This window comes from Carassius gibelio, chromosome B11, assembly GCF_023724105.1.
Source record: "Carassius gibelio isolate Cgi1373 ecotype wild population from Czech Republic chromosome B11, carGib1.2-hapl.c, whole genome shotgun sequence".
Classification (NCBI taxonomy): domain Eukaryota; kingdom Metazoa; phylum Chordata; class Actinopteri; order Cypriniformes; family Cyprinidae; genus Carassius; species Carassius gibelio.
Genome location: NC_068406.1, coordinates 4,327,795 through 4,351,277, shown reverse-complemented (window position 1 = coordinate 4,351,277; position 23,483 = coordinate 4,327,795). Strand labels below are relative to the sequence as shown.

Genomic DNA, 23,483 nt, shown 5'->3' with positions numbered 1-23,483 from the left:
GACCCTCAGAGGACCTCAGATGATGCTAACCTTGAATCAACAAACAGAACTAACAATTATTGGTAAATGTGTGACTGCATCATATAATAACTATTAATTACTAATATTGATAGTTCATCGTCTAGCTGACTACGTCTTGTATTATTATTATTATTTTTTTTTTCTAAAATCCTGTCAAACGTGCACAAACTACTAGCTACTACTAAATATTGTAGAAACATAATTTTCTGTAAAGTTGCTTTGTAACGATTTGTATTGTAAAAAGCGCTATACAAATAAACTTGAATTGAACTGAATTGAACTTTGGAGACGCTCAGGTAGACCTGTTTGCCTCTCCAGAAAACTGACACTGCCAGTTATTTTACTCGCTGACCGAGGGCTCCCTTGGAACGGACGCTCTGGCGCACAGCTGACTGCTGGGCCTATGCAAGTATGCGTTTCCCACAGTGAGCCTTCTTGCACAGACGTTGTGTAAGATCAGGGAGGACGAGGAGCAGCTCCTCATGGTTGCACCCTTTTTGGCCCAGCCGGACCTCGTTCCCCGAACCTGTACCCCTCACGACAGCCCCTCCCTGGCCAATTCCTCTGAGGGAAGACCTTCTTTCTCAGAGATGGGAAACCTCTGGCACCCACGTCCTGATCTTTGGATCTTTGGAACTTGCATGTGTGGGTTCTGGATGGGACATGGAAGGTTTAGGTACCTTGCCACCTCAGGTGGTAGCTACCATCACTTCAGCTAGAGCCTTGTCTACCAGACAGCCCTGGCGCTGCTCTGTCTAGTATGTGCGCTCCGCATTTACGTGGACAGAACTCAGTGCCTTGGGACCGCAGACCAGCTTTGTTTGTTACGGAGGCCAGCAGAAGGGAAAGGCTGTCTCCAAGCAGAGGTCATCCCACTGGATAGTGGATGCTATTATTCTGGCTTATCATGCTCAAGACCTGCCATGCCCACTAGTAGGGGTGAGAGCGCACTCAACTAGAAGTGTAGCTTATTCCTGGGTGCTGGCGCACGGCACCTCACTTACAGACATCTGTAGAGCTGTGGGCTTGGCGAAACATAACACATTTGCAAGATTTTATAATCTCCGTGTAGAGCCCGTGTCCTCCCGGGTACTCGCCCCCTCTGGCCAGTAAGGACCTGCTCAGTGTCAATCCACTTGCAGTGCCATTCCACTCCACGGACTGGATGTGTGCAAAATGCCCTTTCTGTCAGCCCTGTGTGGGACTAGGTGCCTCCATGTGTTGGTATTCCCCTTCTGGGAAAACCCATGTGTGTATTTCCACAGTAAGTCTCTTCATAGCACGTGTCTTTCCCCTGGCAAGCCCCTTGCCAGCTGTGTCATTGAAAATTCCACCCTGCGGGCTGGTACCTCAGAGTTCATGTGTATCACCACCTGTCAGTTGATACCAGCCTTTGTAAGTCCTTTGTAAATCCACAAATGACTTAAGCTGTTAACTTTTTTAATGTGGCTGACATTCCCTTTGAGTTAAAACAAACAATTTTAATATATGGGTGAACTAACCCTTTAATGGCTAGCATTGGTTGAAAATAAATCACACACAGAAATACACGTTTTTTTTTTTCTTTATTTTTTGTTGTTGTTTACAGATGTAAGATCATATATACTTAACATGTTTCACTGATGTGAATTGGTGCACTTTGAGATTATATTTTTGTTGACAGTGTTACTGATGTGAGCTGAAGCTGTTGTGACGACCTGTCTATATAAAAATACATTCTCTATGCAGACCCAATCTGGCGCTCTCCTGTCATTTTTCTGTATTTTCAACACAACCCAGACCACAGAAGCATACGGTTACAAGTACTGTAGATGTGTGCACTCAGAAAACCATATATCAGAAGTTTAAACTCGCCTGGTTTTAAAACGCATGTTTTCAGTGCGATAGAAGATCAAAAACAAACAGGTTTTTGTCAGAGTATCTGAAGAAAGAGCTGTACAATTTTGCCAAAATTAAATTTTCAGTTGAAGTTGCTAAAGGAAGGTCGATATCTGATGATGGCATCATAATGTAATCACAAAACAAAATTGTATCACTGCAGAAAAACCCAGCAACAAATAGAAAATGCATAATGTTAATGTTTAAGGGGGGGGGGGGGGGGGGGGTGAAATGCATGCATACTGAGTTTTTTACACTGTTAAAGAGTTGGATTCCCATCATGCTAAACATGGACAAAGTTTCAAAAATTAAGTTGTACGTTTGAAGGAGTATACTTTGTTCCAAAAATACTCCTTCCGGTTTGTCACAAGTTTCGGAAAGTTTTTTTTCGGGTATGGGTCTGTGTGACGTTAGATGGAGCGGAATTTCCTTAAAGGGTCCTAAGGGCACGTCTGCTGGAAGAGCGCGAGCGCCAGAGACATTCACTGATCAGAGCGAGAGCGAAATGTCACAAAAGAAGTGTGTTTTTGGTTGCCAGGGCAAGACAACCCTGCACAGATTACCAAAGAAAAAACAGTATTAAGGGACCAGTGGATGGAGTTTATTTTTACAGAGCATCAACGGAGTTGTGCAAGTGTTTTTGTTGGTTCCCTGTATTTCGAAGTTGCTTGTTTTACAAACAAGGCCCAGTTTGATGCCGGATTTGCATATCGTTTATTTCTTAAGGATGATGCAGTCCCAACGAAAAAGGGTCACGATCATGTGTTGGAACCGCATGCGGTGAGTAAAACTGCTTCAAATATCTCTGTGTTGTTAACTTAGCTATCGGCGTGTAAGCACATCAAGTAAACAACATGCAACGTTGTCATCAAACTGCACTTTCCACATGTACACCTTTAAAAAAAAAAAAAGACGACATAAAGTGGAACTTAGTCATTTTCCAAAACCGCTAAGCAAATATACAGTTTCAATACATACCACATAGAGACGTCCTGCTGTAGTCGTTGCTGGTGCTGCTCTTGTTCAATTCAGCCTCTGGATCTGATCCTGGATCATAAATATACGCTGAATCTGACTGTTAGCCATGGTTTGTTTTGGATGATGGTTTTTTCCTCACGGTAATGTCACAGTTTCCGACGCTCTCAATGCAAAAGCTTATGCGCTCTTGATTCTTTAGCTCCGCCCACATGTCACGCCTCCAGCCGCTAGTGTTTTTCCGGGAAAAAACGGTAAGTAATACATTGCAATTTGTGTATTGCTGTAGTCGTGTTGAGGATGAGATGTGTCTCAAGAATGAGTTTATTTATAAATTTGCCAGTTGACAAATGTCAAATAATGTATTTCATGTAAATTATATTGTTATGCTGTATGAAGCACACGTGCATACAACCATGTACATAATATCTGTGTATTTTATTTTACTGTACTGTAATTGGTTCAGAGTACTGATGTATCTGTGTACTTGAAAGCTCTTTCTGTTACAAGAAATTATTTAATTATCTTTACAAACATATTTGGCAATAAGGGTCTTTCTGCTACCTCTGACTATAGACTGTGTCCTGATGACCGTTATGAAATATTTAACTATTTAGAATTGTTTTCAGGCAAAAACTGTTTTATTTGCTACTAACACTGATACTGTCCATCACAGAACAATTTACACAACCCCAATTCATGTTATGTTACTCTTCTGTTGGCAGTTATCCTAATAAATGTACTTTTAGTACCACCTCTTCATTGTATTTTTATTATGATTTCAAAGTTCGGTTGTGAATAACATGAGATGGGAAAATCATTAAGTGTTTTTATTTACAGTTTACACAGTTTTACAATCAAATAGAAATTTCAACAAACAAACATAATATTTTCAAATAAAACTATTTAAAAAAATCTAACTTAATACTTACATTACATGAAAAAAAAATGATCGCAATAAATCAACATGAGAGTGTGCACATCAAGGTTCACAAATGGAGCAGATTAACTTCGGTCTTTGTGTTGGACACCGTTGCAGTGAAACCAACGTGGACACACATCACAGCCAATCTAAACATCTTGACAAACAAATACTCAAGTTAAGCATCAAGTTTACTGGGTCAGGGGCCAAATAAACTCATTCTGGAGACACATCTCATCCTGTAGAATATCTACAAAAAAGTGTTAAGATTCAATAATAAGCATTTAATAAAGGTAAGTATGAATTCGCTGAATTCATATGACATTCTATTGATATGCTCGATGTATAAGCACAAGGTCTTCACAGCTTTTCAATGTTATCAACATAAGGGCAGAGTAATTAAGGCAGATTTAACAAAACTCCTGAAATTGTTCTGCTCTCTAACAAACACATTTTGTTTCATGAAAAGGAATATTGCAATAGAGAAAACGAGCTGTTTTTTTTATTGTTTTACTGCAGTAAAACACACAAACGACAAAAGCACAGCTAGACAGTCCAAGCTGTAAATCAGATACGTTTAGTTAAATACACAATCAAACACCGATACATAAATTGCAATGTATTACCGTCTATGTGTATTACTTACAACTGTCCGTTTTCGCAACTGGCACCATCGTATGACGCCATGCACGTGCACGCGAGGGGAGTCAGAATTAGAAACATCTGTTTCACATAAGTTAACGTTACAACACAAAATTTGGGCCAATAACTGCACAAAAGCCCGAGCTGCTACCTCGGATTGGGGCGACAGACCCTGTCAAACAGTCACTTAATTCACAAGAATGTCAACTTTATGGAAAGATACTAGCCTGACCCTAGCCTAGCTCGCTAGCTTATGTTGATAGTTGCACAATTAAACCGGTTAACATTAAAGGAACAATCTGACTTTTTGGGACTTTAGCTTATTCACAGTATCCCCCAGAGTTAGATAAGTCCATACATACCTTTTTTTATTTCTGTGCGTTCAGTAAGTGTTATTTGAAGCACCCACCGCTAGCCTAGCTTAGCACAAAGACTGGATGTAAATGGATAATGGTAGCATAGTAATCCCAATAAGTGACAAAATAATGCAAACATTTTCCTATTTACATGTTGTGATCTGTATAGTCACAGCGTGTACAAATAACAAGGCTATATGAGACAGAGACCATTTTTAATCGTATAAATACTGGGAACTATATTCTCACTAGGGGTAGGAGCACAGCTAACGTTAATTGGGCGGAGTGGCTACTTGGGCGAACTTACAGAATGCACAGAAATGAAAAAGGTATATATGGACTTATCTAACTCTGGGGGATACTGTGAATAAGCTAAAGTCCCAAAAAGTCGGAGTGTTCCTTTAAAGGGGGGGTGAAATGCTCGTTTTCACTCAATATCCTGTTAATCTTGAGTACCTATAGAGTAGTACTGCATCCTTCATAACTCCAAAAAGTCTTTAGTTTTATTATATTCATAAGAGAAAGATAGTATATACCGATTTTTCCCGGAAAAACACGAGCGCTTAGAGGCGTGACGTGTGGGCGGAGCTAAAGAATCACGAGCGCCAGTAGGCTTTTGCGTTGAAAGCGTTTGGAATCTGTGACATTACCTTGAGGAAAAAACCATCATCCAAAACAAACCATGGCTTACAGTCAGATTCAGCGTATATTTATGATCCAGAATCAGATCCAGAGACTGAAACTGAACGAGAGCAGCAGCAGCAACAACGACTCGCTCCGAGCAGGGCTCGAACCCGGGTCTCCGGCATGGGAGGGGACGCACTAACAAGGAGGCAGAGATATTTGAAGCAGTTTTACTCACCGCCTGCGGTTCCAACACACGATCGTGACCCTTTTTCGTTGGGACTGCATCATCCTTAAGAAATAAACGATACGCAAATACATTGTCAAACTGGGCCTTGTTTGTAAAACAAGCATCTTCGAAATGCAGGGAACAAACACAAACACTTTCACAACTCCGTTGATGCTCTGTAAAAATAAACTCCATCCACTGGTCCCTTAAAGGTGCCATCTGTAATGTTTGGCAAAAAAAATCAAGTCATACTCCACATTCCATACCAGATGGGGGCAGTATGCCTCAATAAAGTGAATTGGTCTACTCTAGAGTAACAAACGAGAAACGGCATAGTCTCTATGCTCCGCCCCTACTTTCACAACAACACTACAGCCATAGCCGAAGCCTAACTGTTCGTTCACACCGCCGGCGTCTAGAGCGTCAAAAATCGTTCTTGCCGCTCTGCTCACGACGCTGCAGAAAGATTTGTGAGCGCTCAGATGCTCTGACGTAGATCGAATGCTTATTTTGTATTTAAAGCGGCCGCAAAGCAACCACAAGGAGTTATAAGTTAACCTCATTAAATATTGTTGTGGACTAAATATTATGATCCTTTACTTAAAATGAACTCAGACACCTTGGTCCACGTATCACTTTTAATTTATTTTTTATGTCCTTGTACGCAAACAGGGACACATCATAGATTAATACAAACGCTAAACAGCAATAATCAACCTTTCTTTTATTCTGCTTGGGAACTAATGTGCCAACCCTCAAGCATTCACCGTGAGACACATGCAATTGACTCTTTTCACACGCTTTCACGCCACACATCAATTTTTTCACGCACAGAAAAACCACAAAGCAAACAGGACAAGGAGACCAACAGACTAGACAGAGCAGGTTAGTTATGAAATAAAACAACGGGTAAGTTACAGCTAGCTAATTATCAAACGCAGCTACGGTTAGCCATCGCTAACATTAGCAAGTTTATCGAACAGCCTTCGATACATTTCTATGCTATAACTTCCCGAAAACAAATACACAAACATATAAAACAAACTTCTAGTGAAATACTAACAGCATCTAACTTACCAATCCAAAAGAAATGTTGCAAGTTCAGAGTCGATCCTCATTTCTTTCATGTCCATCAGTTGTCTCCAGCGATTAAAAGCAGTGCCGATGTTTACTCTGGTATTCTTATCGGATTTGAATTGTGATTCCGAGCGTGGTTGTTTCCCTGTAGCGGGTGTTGGTCTTTTGCCAAGGGCTCCAGCTATCCTTCCGCTCTCTTCCCTGAACTGAAAGTAGTGGGCTGTACTTTCCACACGATTGACATCAGGTACACGCCCACAAGCCATGCGAGTTATTCGTGTATTGCAGGTTGGCTGGTGGTTATGTTGCCCGCATACCGCCTCCCATGGCCGAAACCGGTATTACGACACCTGTCGGGCCGGGGTTAGTAACATAGCTGTCAACCCTCCCGTTTTTTCCGGGTTTCTCACGTATTTTAGGTCTTTTCCCGCTGTCTTCCCGTTTTAGTATTTTCCCGTAAAATATCCCGTAATTTTACACTATGTGTTAACTCAGAACACGCATCTATGTGTGTCTGAAGTGGCTTGCACTTGGGTTGCTTGACCTCCAGTACAGCAGGTGGCAGTAGCTTAGGCCACCATCGAAGAAGAAGACAGTTACAGCGGCGCCAGCGGACGGGAGGAAGAGGGGAAAAGTAGCGGGAAGTGAACTTCGAGAGAGTAGATGAGTGTGATGTGCGATGATGGATTAGGACGCCGAATGCCAAAATCACTGAATTAATCACCAACCAAAATTATGTCGATATTTGAGTAAATGGGAGTCCACCTTCCACTACCTGACAAGCAGCCATGTAGGTCCAAATTATGCCTACTGCAAAATTTGTCGTTGTCGGGAAAAACGACGTTTCTCAGCACGAAATTATTATTAATATTAAATTATTATTAATATTACCTTGTTCATAAATAAATCACTTTTAACATATCAATTGGTCTGTCATTCTTTAATGTAAATATATATTGTGTAGTTATAAACTCTTTAGACTGTTAATGATTAGTGTCTAAATTTTTGATTTAATTTTTTTTTTTTAAGTTTGTGGATAAGAATCGTGTAAAAAAAAAAAATCCCTTATTTTGGGGATGGATTCCGGGAAATGTCCCTTATTTTCAATGTTCAATGTTGACAGCTATGGCTAGTAATGCTAATGCTAATTAAGGTTGATATCTCTGCAGCACTATAACTTGACATTTTTTTAATGACTACATCGCCCTTATTTCTTCTCATTCTTTTGATGCGTGTAGGTCATATTATGGATATTTTTACCTCAATTTTTGCATATGACACCTTTAATGCTGTTTTCTTTTTGGTAATCTGTGCAGGTTGTCTTGCCCTGGCAACCAAAAATACACTCCTTTTGTGACATTTCGCTATGCTCTCGCTCTGATCAGTGAATCGCTCTGATCAGTGAATGCCTGTTGTGCTCTCAGTGCTCTGCTCTACGGGAGCGCGCGCTCTTCCGGGAGAAGTGCCCTCAGGACCCATATAAGGAAATTCCGCTCCATCTAACGTCACACAGACCCATACTCGAAAAAAACTTTCCGAAACTTGTGACAAACCGGAAGGAGTATTTTTGGAACAAAAATACTCCTTCAAACGTACAACTTAATTTTTGAAACTTTGTCCATGTTTAGCATGGGAATCCAACTCTTTAACAGTGTAAAAAACTCAGTATGCATGAAATAGCATTTCACTCCCCCCTTTAACAATTAAACAACATCTCATAACAAGGAGATAACTAGCTTAACACTTTAAGTTATACCGCTCCCCTGTCATTGCCAGAAGCCATGTTGAGGTCTCAACCAACTGAAAGACAGAACTCCACCGCGCTAGCTCGCGCTCGCGAGTCGCTACACAGGCATATAACGCGTTCATGCGATTGGCTTAGATGTAAACAATCCCCCGTGTGGGGTGCGTTCTTATATTGTATAAATAAATAAAAAATATATACTGTATATATATAGCTACACACACAGCAGACATATTGTAATGTAAACAAAAACTTATTTTGGATGCCTTAAAACTTATTTTGACAGCACTACTCACAATATTTGCGAGACTGACTTTTTTGTTTATTTGTCATATTGCATCACACAATCAATTTCAAGAATTACTTTGGTCTGCAGTGCTATAGATTATAGCAGTAGGCCTATATGAAATAACAACACTTTATAATTTGCTATTTATTTGTCCCTAATGCTAAACTGATTTAGATTAATACTGTTTAAAAGTATTAATCTAATTTTTTTTTTAAGATAAGCTTTATTTTTTTAAAGCTTATCTTAAACATTCTACCCTCTGATTTATGATACATTTTCCCTCTCAATTACTTCAACACCAGTGTAATTAACTACGTACAAGTCTTAAGTGTTCTGGTCATAACTAAACACAAAAATGCCTAATCCCTTTGTTAAATATACACAATTGCAAAGACGCTTCCTCAATTATGATGTACACTTTTCAGAAGGTATGGACAATGCCAAACACATTTTTGTTTAATGATAAAGAAGTTCATTTTTAAATTATTCATTATTACCCCTGCAACAAATAAGTACGTTATTTTTATTTATTTAAAAAACATCCCATCTTATTTGTATTTATCTATTATTATTACTTTTACTTATTTAAGTTTAATTACATTTTAACGTTTATTGTTCTTGTCTTTCTGATATTGCAAAAAAAAAAAAAAAAAAACCTTGGCACCCCGGAAGTGACGTCTCAAACGCGGCCGTTATAACTCTGTAACCGCTAGGTGGCCGTTCCGCGGAGACCGACAGTGTTTAAAGCGGCGAGGGTTTGTGTGTTTGATTATTATTTATCGAACAGTAATCATGCCGCGAGTGTACATCGGCAGGCTGAGTTATCATGTGCGAGAAAAGGACATACAGCGTTTTTTCAGCGGCTACGGGAAGCTTTTAGAAATCGATCTGAAGAACGGGTGGGTTTTACCGCGAGGCCGCGGCCTCACAATGACAACAGCTTTACATTTCAATGCATTTAATAAATCGCATGAGATGGGTTGTGTTTTAAAAGCCTAATGTTTTGACTGTTTGGTTGTATCTCTCTAGTCGAGCTCTTACGGCGTGTTCAAGATAGTGGAAAGTTTGTTGTGCAAAGTGCTTCAGCTACTTACATAAGATCAGATGGTGTTTATTAAAGCGTGAAAATTGCTGACCTATATTTGAAAACGCCACAGCGACGCATCGTTGTTTGTGTGTCGGGCGCATTATCTGTTCCACACTCACTCGATGTATTTATAAATGCACGTTTTTTTTAATGGCTTACTAAGACACGTCTTGTGATATTTCTCCATTATGTAGAATGGGCCCCGTGCAGTTTCTGTCTGCGTGAAATACCCGGATGACCATGTAACGTGTGTGCTGATAAACATGGCGCTCGCTTCGAGAAGCGTAATGTTAGTTCAGGGGTAACGTTAGGCAAGTCCTGTCCTAGAGAGCCGCAGACCTGCAGAGTTCAGCTTCAACCTTAATCAAACACACCTGGACAAGTTTATCAGTTCACTCTGGATTACTAGGGTACAGGCAGGTGAGGGTTTTTTTTTTCAGGGTTGGAGCTGAACTGTGCAGGACTGCGGCTCTCTAGGACCGAACTTGCCTACCCCGTGTTAGTTAAACCTTATTGAACGAAGCACTAATGGTTGTATTTGGTCAACCCCCTCCTTTTGGTTTTATTAAGGAGACTTAACAAAACGTATAACTTAAAATATAATTAGACCAATCAGTTGGATAAAAAAAAAACGCCACACCACTTCAGTGTGTATATATACCTGCAATTTGCCTGTAGTACAGTTTTATTTAAAATCTAATTAGCGTCCACTGGGATGGGGTCATTTGAGTAGTTTTGTGGGCCTGACCACTCTTTCAGGCCACTGTTCCAGAAGTAATTTTCCACAGGGATTCTGAAAGTTTTAGATGAAGTGTTATAAGCCATGAAATGAACCAGACAGACGTGATGTGAATCACAGTGTTACTGGCTTCGATGAAAAGACTTTAATGGTGGCAAGAAATGCAATCCCATTTTAAATGGTTGCTAGTGTACATGTGCACTAGTTACATAATTTCTTCTCCTTTCCTGATATTTTTTCGGATCGTCTTACAGCTGACCTCGGTTACTCCGTTGGCCCTTGAGTACAGCGCTTGAACCATCGTAGATAATGTGTTTGATCTTTATTTCAGGTATGGGTTTGTGGAGTTTGAGGACACGCGTGATGCAGACGATGCGGTGTACGAGCTGAACGGTAAAGATCTGTGCGGGGAGCGTGTGATCGTGGAGCACGCCAGAGGACCGCGGCGGGACCGGGATGGATATGGTGGGGGTTATGGGGGCGGCAGCAGCCGCAGTAAGTACAGCCTCCTTCATTTTCTCATCAAACCTTTGGTCTTATTCTTTTCCCCTCCCTCAGGCACAAGGAAAGTGTGGAGGTGAATAATAAGTGTTTTTTTTTATATTCACAGTGGACTGTCATTAGCACCTGAATCCAGTGACTAACTACATTTCTCTGTTAAAGTCTGAAGTACCTGTGGTCAGGACAGAAGGCTCTAATAGTCTTGAAACTTACATTTTCCTAAATGGGACTCCCTCTAAAGATGCCTCTGCTTTTGTAGTTCTGGCCCGTTTTAAACGCCAAGGGTCATGAGAAATGTGCAGTTTAACCTGAGTAATCTTCAGAAGCCAGGGATAGTGACTAAAGATGTTTACATGTCAGATTGTGGGCCGTTTCCACTCTTCATTGGCCCATCTCTAAATCTACTGTAGCCGATAGATGTTTTCTGAAGCCTCGCTGGCATGTAAACAGTGTGACGATGCGATTTTGTGTTTACATCTGAATTAAATATTAACAAAAGTCCTTGATGTTTCAATTTAAAAGAGTCCGGTGCGGGCTGAGTCCGAGTCCATTGAGGCTAAGATGACTGCCTGTCCCGTTTGGCCTTGGCTTTCACCTTACAATGTGTGTGTGACCTTTGCCCTTTGACCCTTGGCTGACCTAACCGGAAGCCATGATGACAGCTGCCTTTTGCCAATAGACCAGGGTGATGGTGAGGAAACCCATTGGTTTTTATGTTGAACGAAATATTGGTCAGATTAAACAAATTTCTGTAGCTACCCGCTAGTTTTTCATTAGACTTTTTCTTTATTAAAAAGAGCAATGGGCTTCCCTTGCTACGTGTCTTGTGCTGTCAGTACACCGGTAACATGTCCGCCTCTAATGCAAGCAGTCCTGGTTATTTTTATATATATATATATATATATATATATATATATAATTTTTTTTTCTTGTGTTTGTTTTTTTATGAGGGTATTGTTTACTTGTTTGCTGTCTTTATAATTGGGGCTCATGTTAATACCTCTTGTGTCGCTGGAGCGGTATTCACGTCCAGAGCATTGCTGTTCTTGAGCTGTTGGGTGAAGACCAGCAATGTGACCTTTGACCCCTTTAAAGGGACCGATTGAACCAATCCAGTGCAGTCATGTTTTGTTAATTTTTAGACGTTCCACAGTAATTGTTCCCTTCAGGACTATGTGGTGCGGAGGTCTTATATTTATTTGGGTGTGACTTCAGTGGGGTGGGATAGGAAGACTCATGCCTAAACATCATGCTTTATGCAGGTTGCCTTGTGCTCTTTCTGTATTGCGTCTAATTCTGTACTGATTGTCTGTTGGCTTTTGTCTGAAGGCAGTAGTGGTTATAGCAGCAGGAGCCGAAGTGGAAGAGAGAAATATGGACCACCGGTTCGCACGGAGTACCGTCTGATCGTGGAGAACCTGTCCAGTCGCTGCAGCTGGCAGGATCTCAAGGTGAGCTTGGGATCATGTTTTCAAAGGTGTTCAAACATTAAAACTGCAATTAAATTGGCAGAGTTTGAAATCAAATGTGATTAAATCTGCGATTATGAATGTGGTATTAACTAATTAGTGGGCAATTAAAAAAGATCTCAGTAAAGGGGCAATCGCTAATCTGTATAAAAGCACTGCAGCTGCCGTTAGAAGCATCCCAGTTACTATAGAAACAGTTTGCATTCTAAAAGTGCGTTCACACTAGATGCGAATGAAGCATTAAGGGTGATGTACATGTAATCTCAATGCAAAGATGCAAATAGACATCCTGTGATGCGAATTCAGCGTTTTGACGTGCGTAACGCGTGATTAGTGTGTTGAAAAATATGAACTTTGGTGAAAATTTGCACTGTTAACCGATCAGGAGCTTTCTGTCATTGTAACGTGCTTACGACGTAGTAAGCGGAGGTAAAATCCGAAACTACGATGGAGGAATTATATTTTGTATTTAAACACAAAAGGGACATCAGAGCCAGTGGTGAATGTCAGAAGGACTAACGGAGTCTAGACTGCTCTCGTCGGTAACATGAGCACTGAGCTCCTGCTGATCGTCTCCGAAATCAGAGAAACGCATTAAATGGGCGGTGTCTTTATAGTTTGTCTATAGCTGTCAACGAGTCAACTCGCAATGTTCAGTCGTCCAAATTTTATTGAAGTCACGTCGGCTGTGAACGCACCGTAAGACATGCGCATAGGATTGCGCATGTGCACTGGTTGGATACATGTGTGTGTATGTATATGTGTGTGATATATATATATATATATATATATATATATATATATATATATATATATATATATATATATATATATATATATATATATATATATATATATATTCCATTGTGATTTATTTCAAAAATGAAATTTAATTGTAATTTTGGTGAACTGTTTTGGAGAATTAGTTTTCCTATTAAAAGAGATAGGAGCTGCATTTGCATGTTCAAAGATGGCCGCCAAGTGAAATGACTTGTCTTAAAGGGACTTTGATGACATCAACCTTAGTGTTTTATTGGAAGCCTTGTTCTTGACTGTAGGACTTCATGCGTCAAGCTGGAGAGGTGACCTATGCTGACGCCCACAAAGAAAGAACCAATGAGGGTGTCATTGAGTTTCGCTCTTACTCTGATATGAAGAGAGCTTTGGACAAGTTGGATGGCACTGATATCAACGGAAGAAAAATCCGTCTTGTGGAGGACAAGCCTAGACGACGTCGCTCCTACTCTGGGAGCAGGTCAAGGTCAAGCCTTCAGTTTCTAGCTTCATCTCGCTTGGTCTTTGCACACACGTCTGTGTTTACTCTTGTAAATGAATGGGGTTTGTGTAGATCTCTTGAATTGGACGTTTTGTTTTGTAGGTCTCGCAGCCGACGCCGTTCTCGCAGCAGGAGCCGCCGAAGCTCACAAAGCCGTTCCAGGTCCAGATCTCGGTAGGATTGTTTTTTTGTGTGTGTGGTTAAAATGTGACACTGGTTGCTTTTATAACTGACTTGTCTGTGTTTCACAGCTCAAGGTCCTGCAGCAAGAACCGCTCTCGTTCCAGGTCTGGTCGCAAGTCCCGCTCCAGGTCTAGGAGAAAGTCTCACTCAAAGTCCCCAACAAAGCCCCGCTCCAGGAAGTCAAAGTCTCATTCCCGCTCGCGTACGCAGAAGTCACGCAGTCGCTCCACCAGCCACAAGTCTCGCTCTCGCTCCGATGCCCGCAAATCTCGCTCCAAGAGCCGCTCCAAAGCCAAGTCGGAGAGGGATTCCAGGAGCCGCTCGAAGGAGAAGTCCATCAGTAGGAAGTCCCGAAGCCGCTCGGCTTCTCCAAGGGAGAATGGAAATGGAGACCGGGCCAAGTCCACCTCCCGCTCGCCGTCCCCTAAAGAGGACCGCCGTCAGTCCGAGTCTCCTGGGAAGCATTCTGTGTCTCGCTCTCCATCACGTTCGAAGTCTCGTTCCCGCTCTCGATCTCGATCTGCTTCTCAAGACTAGCGTCTCGCAGCAGGAACATGCCATGCACAGTTCAGTGTTACTCCATCATTCACAGCCTATGAACATTCACCAAATGATTAAAGAGGCTGCAGCCCAGTGTAGTATTGATTACTGTGCTGTTTTCAACATTGCATGAAAACTATTGCATACCCTCCTCCCCCTCATGAAATATCAAATCAGAGTTTGTTTTCCGTTTTATCATTAGTTTATAAGGTTTTGTGCTTCTAAGCATTGCTCAGGCTGTTGTTTGTGTTCGACTCTTTGGTATGTCTTTAAAAGGCTCTTTGTGTTTTTGCTTAAGTGCGAGGTTTGAGGTGGCTGTATCAATGTTAAAGCCTGAATCTGATAGAATGCATAATTTTGCAGCTGTCCTTTTGTGTAGATAACAGGATGTGATAGTTGAGTGGCTGGCTATGGAAACGCTTCCTCGCTGTGTAGTCATTCATGTCTTTAATTTAACTGATAATTTTCTTTGGAAGTTTTGTTTCTGTTAGTGCTTTGGATCATCTTTGTGGTGTTTTTCTTTTGTTTTGTTTTTTATAAAAAGTTTATTACATTACTTGCAGTGTGATTTCGGTGATCTCATTTTAAATGGGTTTTGGCATATTTTCCCAAGTGTTTTGGTTAAATAAACATTTAATTGGTTTTGAGTGTTGCTGCCTTTTCTTTCCTGAAGCATGAGTGGATCTTGACCCTGTGCTTGAAGACTCACACTCGGCTCTGTGTCACACCTGGAGAACACTGCTCCAGTAGAAACCTCTTTCCTCTGCTGAACCTCTGGAGACCCCAGAGTCCAGACCCTCACCTCTCCCAATAATAACACAAACATACTTGAATCAAAGTGCAGGAGATCAAGGTTACAATGGGAATATAGAAATGTAAAGTGAATAGTTGTGGATGGCTGTCATGAACACACATTTTGTCAGGTTCAACTAAGTGTAATGTTATTGTACAATTTTCATTAGCTTTGTATAATTTGTAAGTGGTGGGGTTTTTCATCCCCTAAAGCTGAACTCTAGGAATGTTTTTATTTTTTATTTTTATTTATTTATTTTTTTTTACTTGGGTGAGCGCCATGTGATTTCTGTCAAAGTGGTTTTATTTTTATTTTTTTGGCTGCAGTGATATAAGTTTTTTGTCATGGAACAAAGAATGTCCACGCATTCAATGCAACTCCGTTACAACAAATACACACAAAAAGAATTATTTAATCGTGATACATTAAAGTTACACAAGCTACCACAGCTTTTTGTTTCTTTGAGTGGAATATGGACCCCATATAATGCTTCACTTTATTATTAAATGCTATAAAACATGAATTTTTCCCTAAAAATGTGCATTTATGAATATGAAATGTAGCCATTAAAACTAAAGGAAAAAAGAAAGCGTGGTTTACTGGAACAGTTGCTATGGAGGAAGCGCCCCTGGTTACGCTTGTGTTGTCCACAAATACCCACAATGCATCGCTCACGGACACCACAATAAGCTGAGTTCAATGGTAACATTTAATTCCTTTTTCGTTTTGTAGAAGCGTTTACTTTTTATATAACGTTACTGTAACATTATAACCATTACGTAACAAAGTTAAACTCACTGCGTTTGATAGGTTGTGTAGCGACTGTTATTAGCGTTAGCCTGCTAGCTTAGCCGCTCATAACGGTGACGGGCTGATGCGCAACATTTTCAGTATGTGTATATTTTGCAGTTACTGTTCCTCTGATTGAGCAGATAATGTATTAAATGTTCAACACCCCAGCCTGTGTGGGAGAAGAAAACAGCGACGAAAGAGACGTGGTTTGTTGTTTAGAGACTGTAATCTGTCCCTCATCGTCAAAGTCTGGGTTTGTAAACAGTGTTTTCTGACACACATGACAACATGGACAAAGAGCAACGAAACATCGTTATCTTCAACGCATCCAAACGAGAGCTCTTCACCTCCAACTCTGGATACAAGTCCATGCAGAAGAAACTAAGAGCACAGTGGAAGATTCAAAGGTATGAGCTCATATACACGAGATGTGAGGGGCTTTAATCACTATAATACTGGAGATGTGCACAGAACATCACTTAGATGTGTATTTTGCTCTCATTATGTTGCATTATAGACATTGTAACAGAAATGAATGATGTATTAAGTGGATTACTAAACTCTACATGTTGTTCAGCATCAAAGAGGAGCTCAGTTTGGAGAAACTCCAAGGAGTCAAGTTATGGATCAGCGCAGGTCCTCGAGAGAAGTTCACAGCCGCTGAGGTGAGGATCTGCTGCTGAAACACAGAGGAAGCTAGTTACAGTAGAAGCTATTAACCTGCTGTGTGTTTGATGTTGTTCAGCTGGAGGTTCTCAAGCAGTATCTGGCCAGCGGAGGAGCGCTCCTCGTGATGCTCGGAGAAGGAGGAGAAATCAGATATGACACTAATATCAACTTCCTCCTGGAAGAGTTTGGCATTATGGTTAACAATGGTGAGTGTGTATTCATTTTTAAAATGTCATTTGTATTTCATAAATTCAAACAAAAGTTTCATGATACTTCTTTAAAATTCTTATCCAATGAAAGGTGAATTTTCACAGCCTTCTTTGATCATATTTACCAAGGATGCATATATTTTTGGCCATGACTGTGTGTGTGTATATATATATATATATATATATATATATATATATATATATATATACACACACACAGTCATTACATGTATATACATTCATATATTTATATTATTAAATTCTATAGTATCATCTTTAGTATATAAACAATATATTTGTCTTAAATGTATACATGCATGTGTTTGTTTATTTATATATATATATATATATATAGTACACACTCGTATATTAAATGGGGGGTGAAATGCTATTTCATGCATACTGAGTTTTTTACACTGTTAAAGAGTTGGATTCCCATGCTAAACATGGACAAAGTTTCAAAAATTAAGTTGTACGTTTGAAGGAGTATTTCTGTTCCAAAAATACTCCTTCCGGTTTGTCACAAGTTTAGGAAAGTTTTTTTCGAGTATGGCTCTGTGTGACGTTAGATGGAGCGGAATTTCCTTATATGGGTCCTGAGGCACTTCTGCCGGAAGAGCGCGCGCTCCCGTATAGCAGAGCACTGAGAGCACAACAGACTTCACTGATCAGAGCGAGAGCGTCGCCAAATGTCACAAAAGAAGTGTGTTTTTGGTTGCCAGGGCAAGACAACCCTGCACAGATTACCAAAAGAGAAACAGCATTAAGGGGCCAGTGGATGGAGTTTATTTTTACAGAGCATCAACGGAGTTGTGCAAGTGTTTGTGTTTGTTCCCTGCATTTCGAAGATGCTTGTTTTACAAACAAGGCCCAGTTTGACGACGGATTTGCATATCGTTTATTTCTTAAGGATGATGCAATCCCAACGAAAAAGGGTCACGATCGTGTGTTGGAACCGCAGGCGGTGAGTAAAACTGCTTCAAATATCTCTGCCTCCTTGTTAGTGCGTCCGCCTCCCATCGGAGACCCGGGTTCGAGCCCCGCTCGGAGCGAGTCGTTGCTGCTGCTGCTCTCGTTCAGTTTCAGCCTCTGGATCTGATTCTGGATCATAAATATACGCTGAATCTGACTGTTAGCCATGGTTTGTTTTGGGTGATGGTTTTTTACTCAAGGTTATGTCACAGCTTCCAAACACTCTCAACGCAAAAGCCTACTGGCGCTCGTGATTCTTTAGCTCCGCCCACACGTCACGCCTCCAGTCGGTCGTGTTTTTCCAGGAAAAATCAGTACAGACTATCTTTCTCTTATGAATATAATAAAACTAAAAACTTTTTGGAGTTATGAAGGATGCATCTATAGGTACCCGAGATTAACAGGATATTGAGTGAAAACGAGCATTTCATTCCCCCCCCCCCTTTAAGTAAACAAAAACATTTATTTTGGATGTGATTGAAATGTTGCAGTAAATAAGTGTTTCAGGTTCTTAGAAATATAAAAATATATTTTTTAAAAAAGTTGGTTTTACATTTTTTTTTAAAGAAATTTCAAATGGCGTTAACAGTGTTAAAATATTTTCCTCACACCTTGAATACATTTGAGTGGACACATTTGAATCATATTTATTAGGGTATAAAACTTACTCATTTATTATTATAATAATTTTTTTATGTCTTTTCACATTATGTCACTGAGACTGTTTTTCTACAATATGACGTCAGGACGCCTCCACCCCCTTTATTTTGTGCCTCACATAAATCAGAAACTTTCAAATGTGTTCATCTTGGAAGAGGTTTAATAAAGTGTTTCTGAAGTTTATAACTCTTTTGGACAGATGCAGTAATAAGGAATGTCTACTACAAATATTTCCATCCCAAAGAAGCACTTGTGTCCAATGGTGTCCTGAACAGGTGTGTGTCTCCCGTGTGTAGATTGCATTGACACAAATCAGTCTGTACAGACTCGAACTGACTTGTATCTGTCCTTCAGAGAGATCAGTCGTGCCGCTGGTAAAGTGGTGACGGGGATGATTGATGAAGAAAACACAGGGAACAATTCACAGTAAGCTTGAGCTGACACTTCTGTTTGTGTAGTTAGAGTTATTTTATAGTTCAAGTTCCACATAAGAAGTGTAATGCGTTCTTCTTTGATTATTAAACAGGGCACTTACATTCGTATACCCTTATGGTGCCACATTAAACGTGATGAAGCCTGCGGTGGCCGTCCTGTCCACCGGATCTGTGTGCTTCCCGCTCAACAGACCTGTCCTGGCCTTCCATCAGTCGAAGGTGTGTACAGTGTGTTAGAGTCACGGCGCTGTCTTCTGTGCTCTGACTGTGTCTCTGTTTGTGTCAAGAACGCTGGCAAGTTGGCTGTTCTGGGCTCCTGCCACATGTTCAGTGACCAGTACCTGGACAAGGAGGAGAACAGTAAAATAATGGTAAGGTACTACTATTACTGCTGATCAAAGTGTAGGGTCAGAGGATTGTTCAAAGGACTGCTCAACTAGCGCTAAATCCGAAACGTTCCCCCATAGCTTGTCCTGCTGGATTCATGCAGTGAGCTTGTGGCTTAAAGGATCAAACATAAAAATTTGATAGTGAAACCACTATAGTTTCTGTATAAATGTAACTTAGCTGTTCGAAGTCTAGTGTGACCACAGCTTTAGGATTGTGGGAATGAGTTTTGCATCAGAAGGCAGCACTCACATTCCCTTCACGAATTTAAAACCTTATTCATTCTTTCACAATGTCTTGTATTTTAATGCAATATAATGTCTGCTTCCAGGATGTTGTTTTCCAGTGGCTTACAACAGACAGTATTCCTCTGAACCAGATAGATGCAGAAGACCCAGAGGTGAGCGCTTGCACCGGTTTAACCCACGCTGCCTTCACCTGCTGTCAGAGCTTTCGTATTCATGATTACGAGATCGTCGCATTCAAGTGCTTTGTTGTTGGAAAGTTCAAAATGTAGCATTCACCATGCTAGATCGCTTGCTAACGATTCTGTGATTTCAGTCAAATGCATGCTTATTTCACTGTGTATGCTCGTACTGTGTGCACTACTTTTTTGACGAGACAAGCTGATGTAGTTGAAAAAAAAACTAATAAAGAACAGCGCTGACATCAGCAGTCAGTGTCCATGTTTAATAGCTCCAGTATCAAATGATTATCCCAGTAGTAAATACGACTGTGTAAACGGGCTTCATTTTCTCCCAGATCACAGACTACACCATGCTGCCGGACACAGGGAGTCTGTCTGAGCATCTGAGAGTGTGTCTGCAGGAGGGAGACGAGACCCCGCGAGATTTCACGTCTCTGTTTGACATGTCTTTGCTAAAGCTGCACACAAACACTCTTCCCTCTGTCCTGGAGTAAGAGCTGCCTTCATAAAGAGGCTTTCATGTTGTGCTCTAACCGAAAAATTACATTCAGCATGAAAGTTAAAACATGCCTGTTTTTTTTTTAGTGCTTATAAGCAGCTGAATGTGAAACATGAAGCTCTCCAGCTGATCACACCACAGTTTGAAACACCTCTTCCTCTGCTGCAGCCCGCCGTGAGTCTGTTTCCAAACGCATATTATCTTAGAGTTTATTTGTTACTGTAGGAAAAAGAAAAAATTTAACCAAACCAAATGCTGTCCATCTCTGACGCAACTTTTCTATACTGATGCAGGGCTGCATGGGTGGAGAAATGCAATTATAACCAATTATATCATAGCTTACTTTTTATAATCCAATGAAATGGAGTACTGCATTGATGGTTTATTTTAGTAGACCAGCCCACAAGTCCTGATTCAACAAAAACATTTTTTCCACTGGCTTTTGGTTTATTGCAGAAAGCTATGTGACTAATCATCTTCATAAACAAGCACAATTGTTATGCATTTTGAAGCTTAAAAATAAGTAAATCAGCAGAAGTAAAAAGCTAAATGTACTCTAAATGAACTAAACCATGGTCACATGACACCATTAAGATTAAGCAGGCATCAACCTCTAAAGGCAATGACTGAATTTATTGTGTTAGGTGCGCTCTCTTTGAATCCCAAGTAGTTTATTTACATATGAAAATTGTTATATCCAGTGGCTTCTCCTAGTTTTCTTATAGATATTGTTGGCAATTTATCAGGAAGTGACGATTTTGTTCTCCTTGACTTGTTGGATGGCTGGATGGCTCGATGACTTTATTCGCAAATGTTTTATACGACATTTTAGTTTTGGGCATAAGTTAAATTTGCATCTTTGATTGGAAACATAGCTAATGACAGCTTGTGTAATGTTCTACTCTATGATGTAATAGTGTTGATAAGCACCGCTTCTGCAGAAGATCAACACCTGCTTCTACATCACTGCCTTTTTAGCCCCGCCCACCAATTCTACATCACTGCCTTTTTAGCCCCGCCCACCAATTCTACATCACTGCCTTTTTAGCCCCGCCCACAAATTCTACATTGTTGCCTGTTTAGCCCCGCCCACTGATTCTACATCACTGCCAAGTTGTGCAGTGCCTTTTTTCTGGTCCTAACATGAGGAAAGACTTTTTTTTTTTTTTATGAAGTTCCAGACCACGACATTACGAACCTGATGTTTTGTTCACTTAATTTTACCACAGATTCATTTACAAACAATGTTGTTTGATGTAAAAATCTTGATAAAATTATAAGTGGACCTCATAAAATAACACAAAATAGAAAAATGTGGCAGTTCATGACCCCTTTAAAATGTAGATTGGTCTATTTTGAATCTAAAATATAAGACTCAGTAAACTCTTGGTTAACTGTTATTTGGTCAGACTAGTTCTTAGGACACAGTCTGAATATAGTGGCTAAGTTTATGCAGCTGGCCCCAGTGTGACAATGCTAATACGTTTAACATCATCACTACAGTACTCTGTGATGGATCAAATACATTCATTATTATTTGCCTTGATTGTCCTGCATTGCTTCATGCTAACTAGTTTGCTTTCTTGTTTATGAGTCTGTTTGTAGATGATTCGTTTCACTGAGGCTTTGTTTTGTGTTCAGGTCTTCCAGCCGGCCTTTAGGGACCTTCCTCCACCCATGCTTGACCTGTTCGATCTGGATGAGACATTTTCTTCTGAGAAAGTGAGGCTGGCTCAGCTCTCAAATAAGTGTGAGTCTCTACCATTCGTTCAAATGCTCCGAGAGAGTTGTAATACTGTCAGTGTTTCTAGCTGGAGTGGTAATGGATGTCTCGTTTTCTGGAAGGTACCGATGATGATCTGGAGTTTTATGTACGTAAATGTGGAGACATCTTAGGAGTGACAGGGAAGTTAGACAAGGACAAACGAGATGCCAAGCACATACTGGAACACGTCTTCTTCCAGGTGGTGGAGTTTAAGAAAATCAACCAAGTAAGAACGAACATGCAGAAACATTTCTATTTGACCATTCACTGCTGCACTTTTCCACAAAATGAAAGTGCCATGCTCAGAAAAGAACCCATACACAGTAGTCTTAAATCCTTCACATTACTTGCATTTAAGTGAAATTATATTTTAGTTTGTGTGTCAGTGACGATCAAAAGACTGAAGAAAAATAAAAGAGTGAAACAAGCTGGAAGAGCTGCTTTTATGGTACGCGTGTATAATGTTGCTTTCTTGGTCATTTATACTCCTAAGCTTTAAAAACAACCGTCACTTGAAATCATTTCCTTTATGGAAAAGAGTATCTTGGACATTCTGCCTAACATCTCTTTTTGTATTTGACGGAGGACAGAAAATGTTAGGTGCAAGTGTCTGATCATATATAGAGCCAAACGACCGGTTCTGATGACACATTGTTTAATTATTGGGGGGGGGGGGGGTTGGGGGACAAGTCAGTGGAGAAGATTAAATGACTATTTTTGGCTGAATATTTAGCTTAAAACTGCCATTTCTCCCTTTTCCTCCAGGAGCACGATATTGACACCGCTGAAGAAAGGTTCAACGTGTATTGAAGTAAACCGGCCGTGGATCTCTGGGGTTTAGCAGCAAGGACTTGTTTTTGAGATCTGTGTGAACATGCTCGCTCTGGACACTCAAACGGTGCTTTACTTCCAGTACAAGAAAAGCCAGCTGTGGTCTAGCAGAATTTAAGGCATATGGTTTAAAGAATCCACTACATTTCTTGGAAAAATTTATTTTTTTCTCCTCAAATAGAGGCCTCCTTTTCTCACGTCAGATCATTTGTATACATACACATTTGGTTACAAATCCCCCTGTTTGAGTGTGATATTTTGGATCATGCACTGGTTTGGAACCATAGAAAAAATAAATAAATCTGGCACTTAGTGAAAAATGTGATGTTCTCAATGGTTTCATTGATGCAGGACCTCCAGAAAGTATAGTATACACCGAATATCCTTTTATTTCCAGGTTGATGTGAGCCAGTCAGCATCAACTAAACGTCAGGGCGGTCCAAACCGGTTCCTGGAGAGCCGCTGTCCTGCAGAGTTTAGCTCATACCCCAAT

At 40.4% G+C, this 23,483-nt stretch overlaps 2 protein-coding genes across 2 annotated transcripts; both read left to right on the top strand.

Annotated features, from left to right (window-relative positions):
• The first annotated feature begins 9,453 nt into the window (after positions 1-9,453).
• On the top strand, positions 9,454-15,194 carry srsf6b (serine and arginine rich splicing factor 6b). Its single transcript, XM_052569545.1, has 6 exons — positions 9,454-9,656; positions 10,915-11,078; positions 12,414-12,535; positions 13,612-13,814; positions 13,932-14,003; positions 14,081-15,194. The coding sequence occupies exons 1-6, from the start codon at positions 9,550-9,552 to the stop codon at positions 14,547-14,549; spliced, it is 1,137 nt and encodes a 378-aa protein (XP_052425505.1). The 5' UTR covers positions 9,454-9,549; the 3' UTR covers positions 14,550-15,194.
• An 807-nt stretch (positions 15,195-16,001) lies between these two features.
• On the top strand, positions 16,002-23,310 carry ift52 (intraflagellar transport 52 homolog (Chlamydomonas)). Its single transcript, XM_052569920.1, has 13 exons — positions 16,002-16,544; positions 16,715-16,802; positions 16,883-17,012; positions 18,847-18,922; positions 19,002-19,073; positions 19,174-19,300; positions 19,369-19,452; positions 19,800-19,868; positions 20,231-20,385; positions 20,481-20,568; positions 22,036-22,144; positions 22,240-22,385; positions 22,925-23,310. Exons 1-13 carry the CDS (start codon positions 16,426-16,428, stop codon positions 22,967-22,969), a joined length of 1,308 nt encoding a protein of 435 aa, XP_052425880.1. The 5' UTR covers positions 16,002-16,425; the 3' UTR covers positions 22,970-23,310.
• The last annotated feature ends 173 nt before the right edge of the window (positions 23,311-23,483 follow it).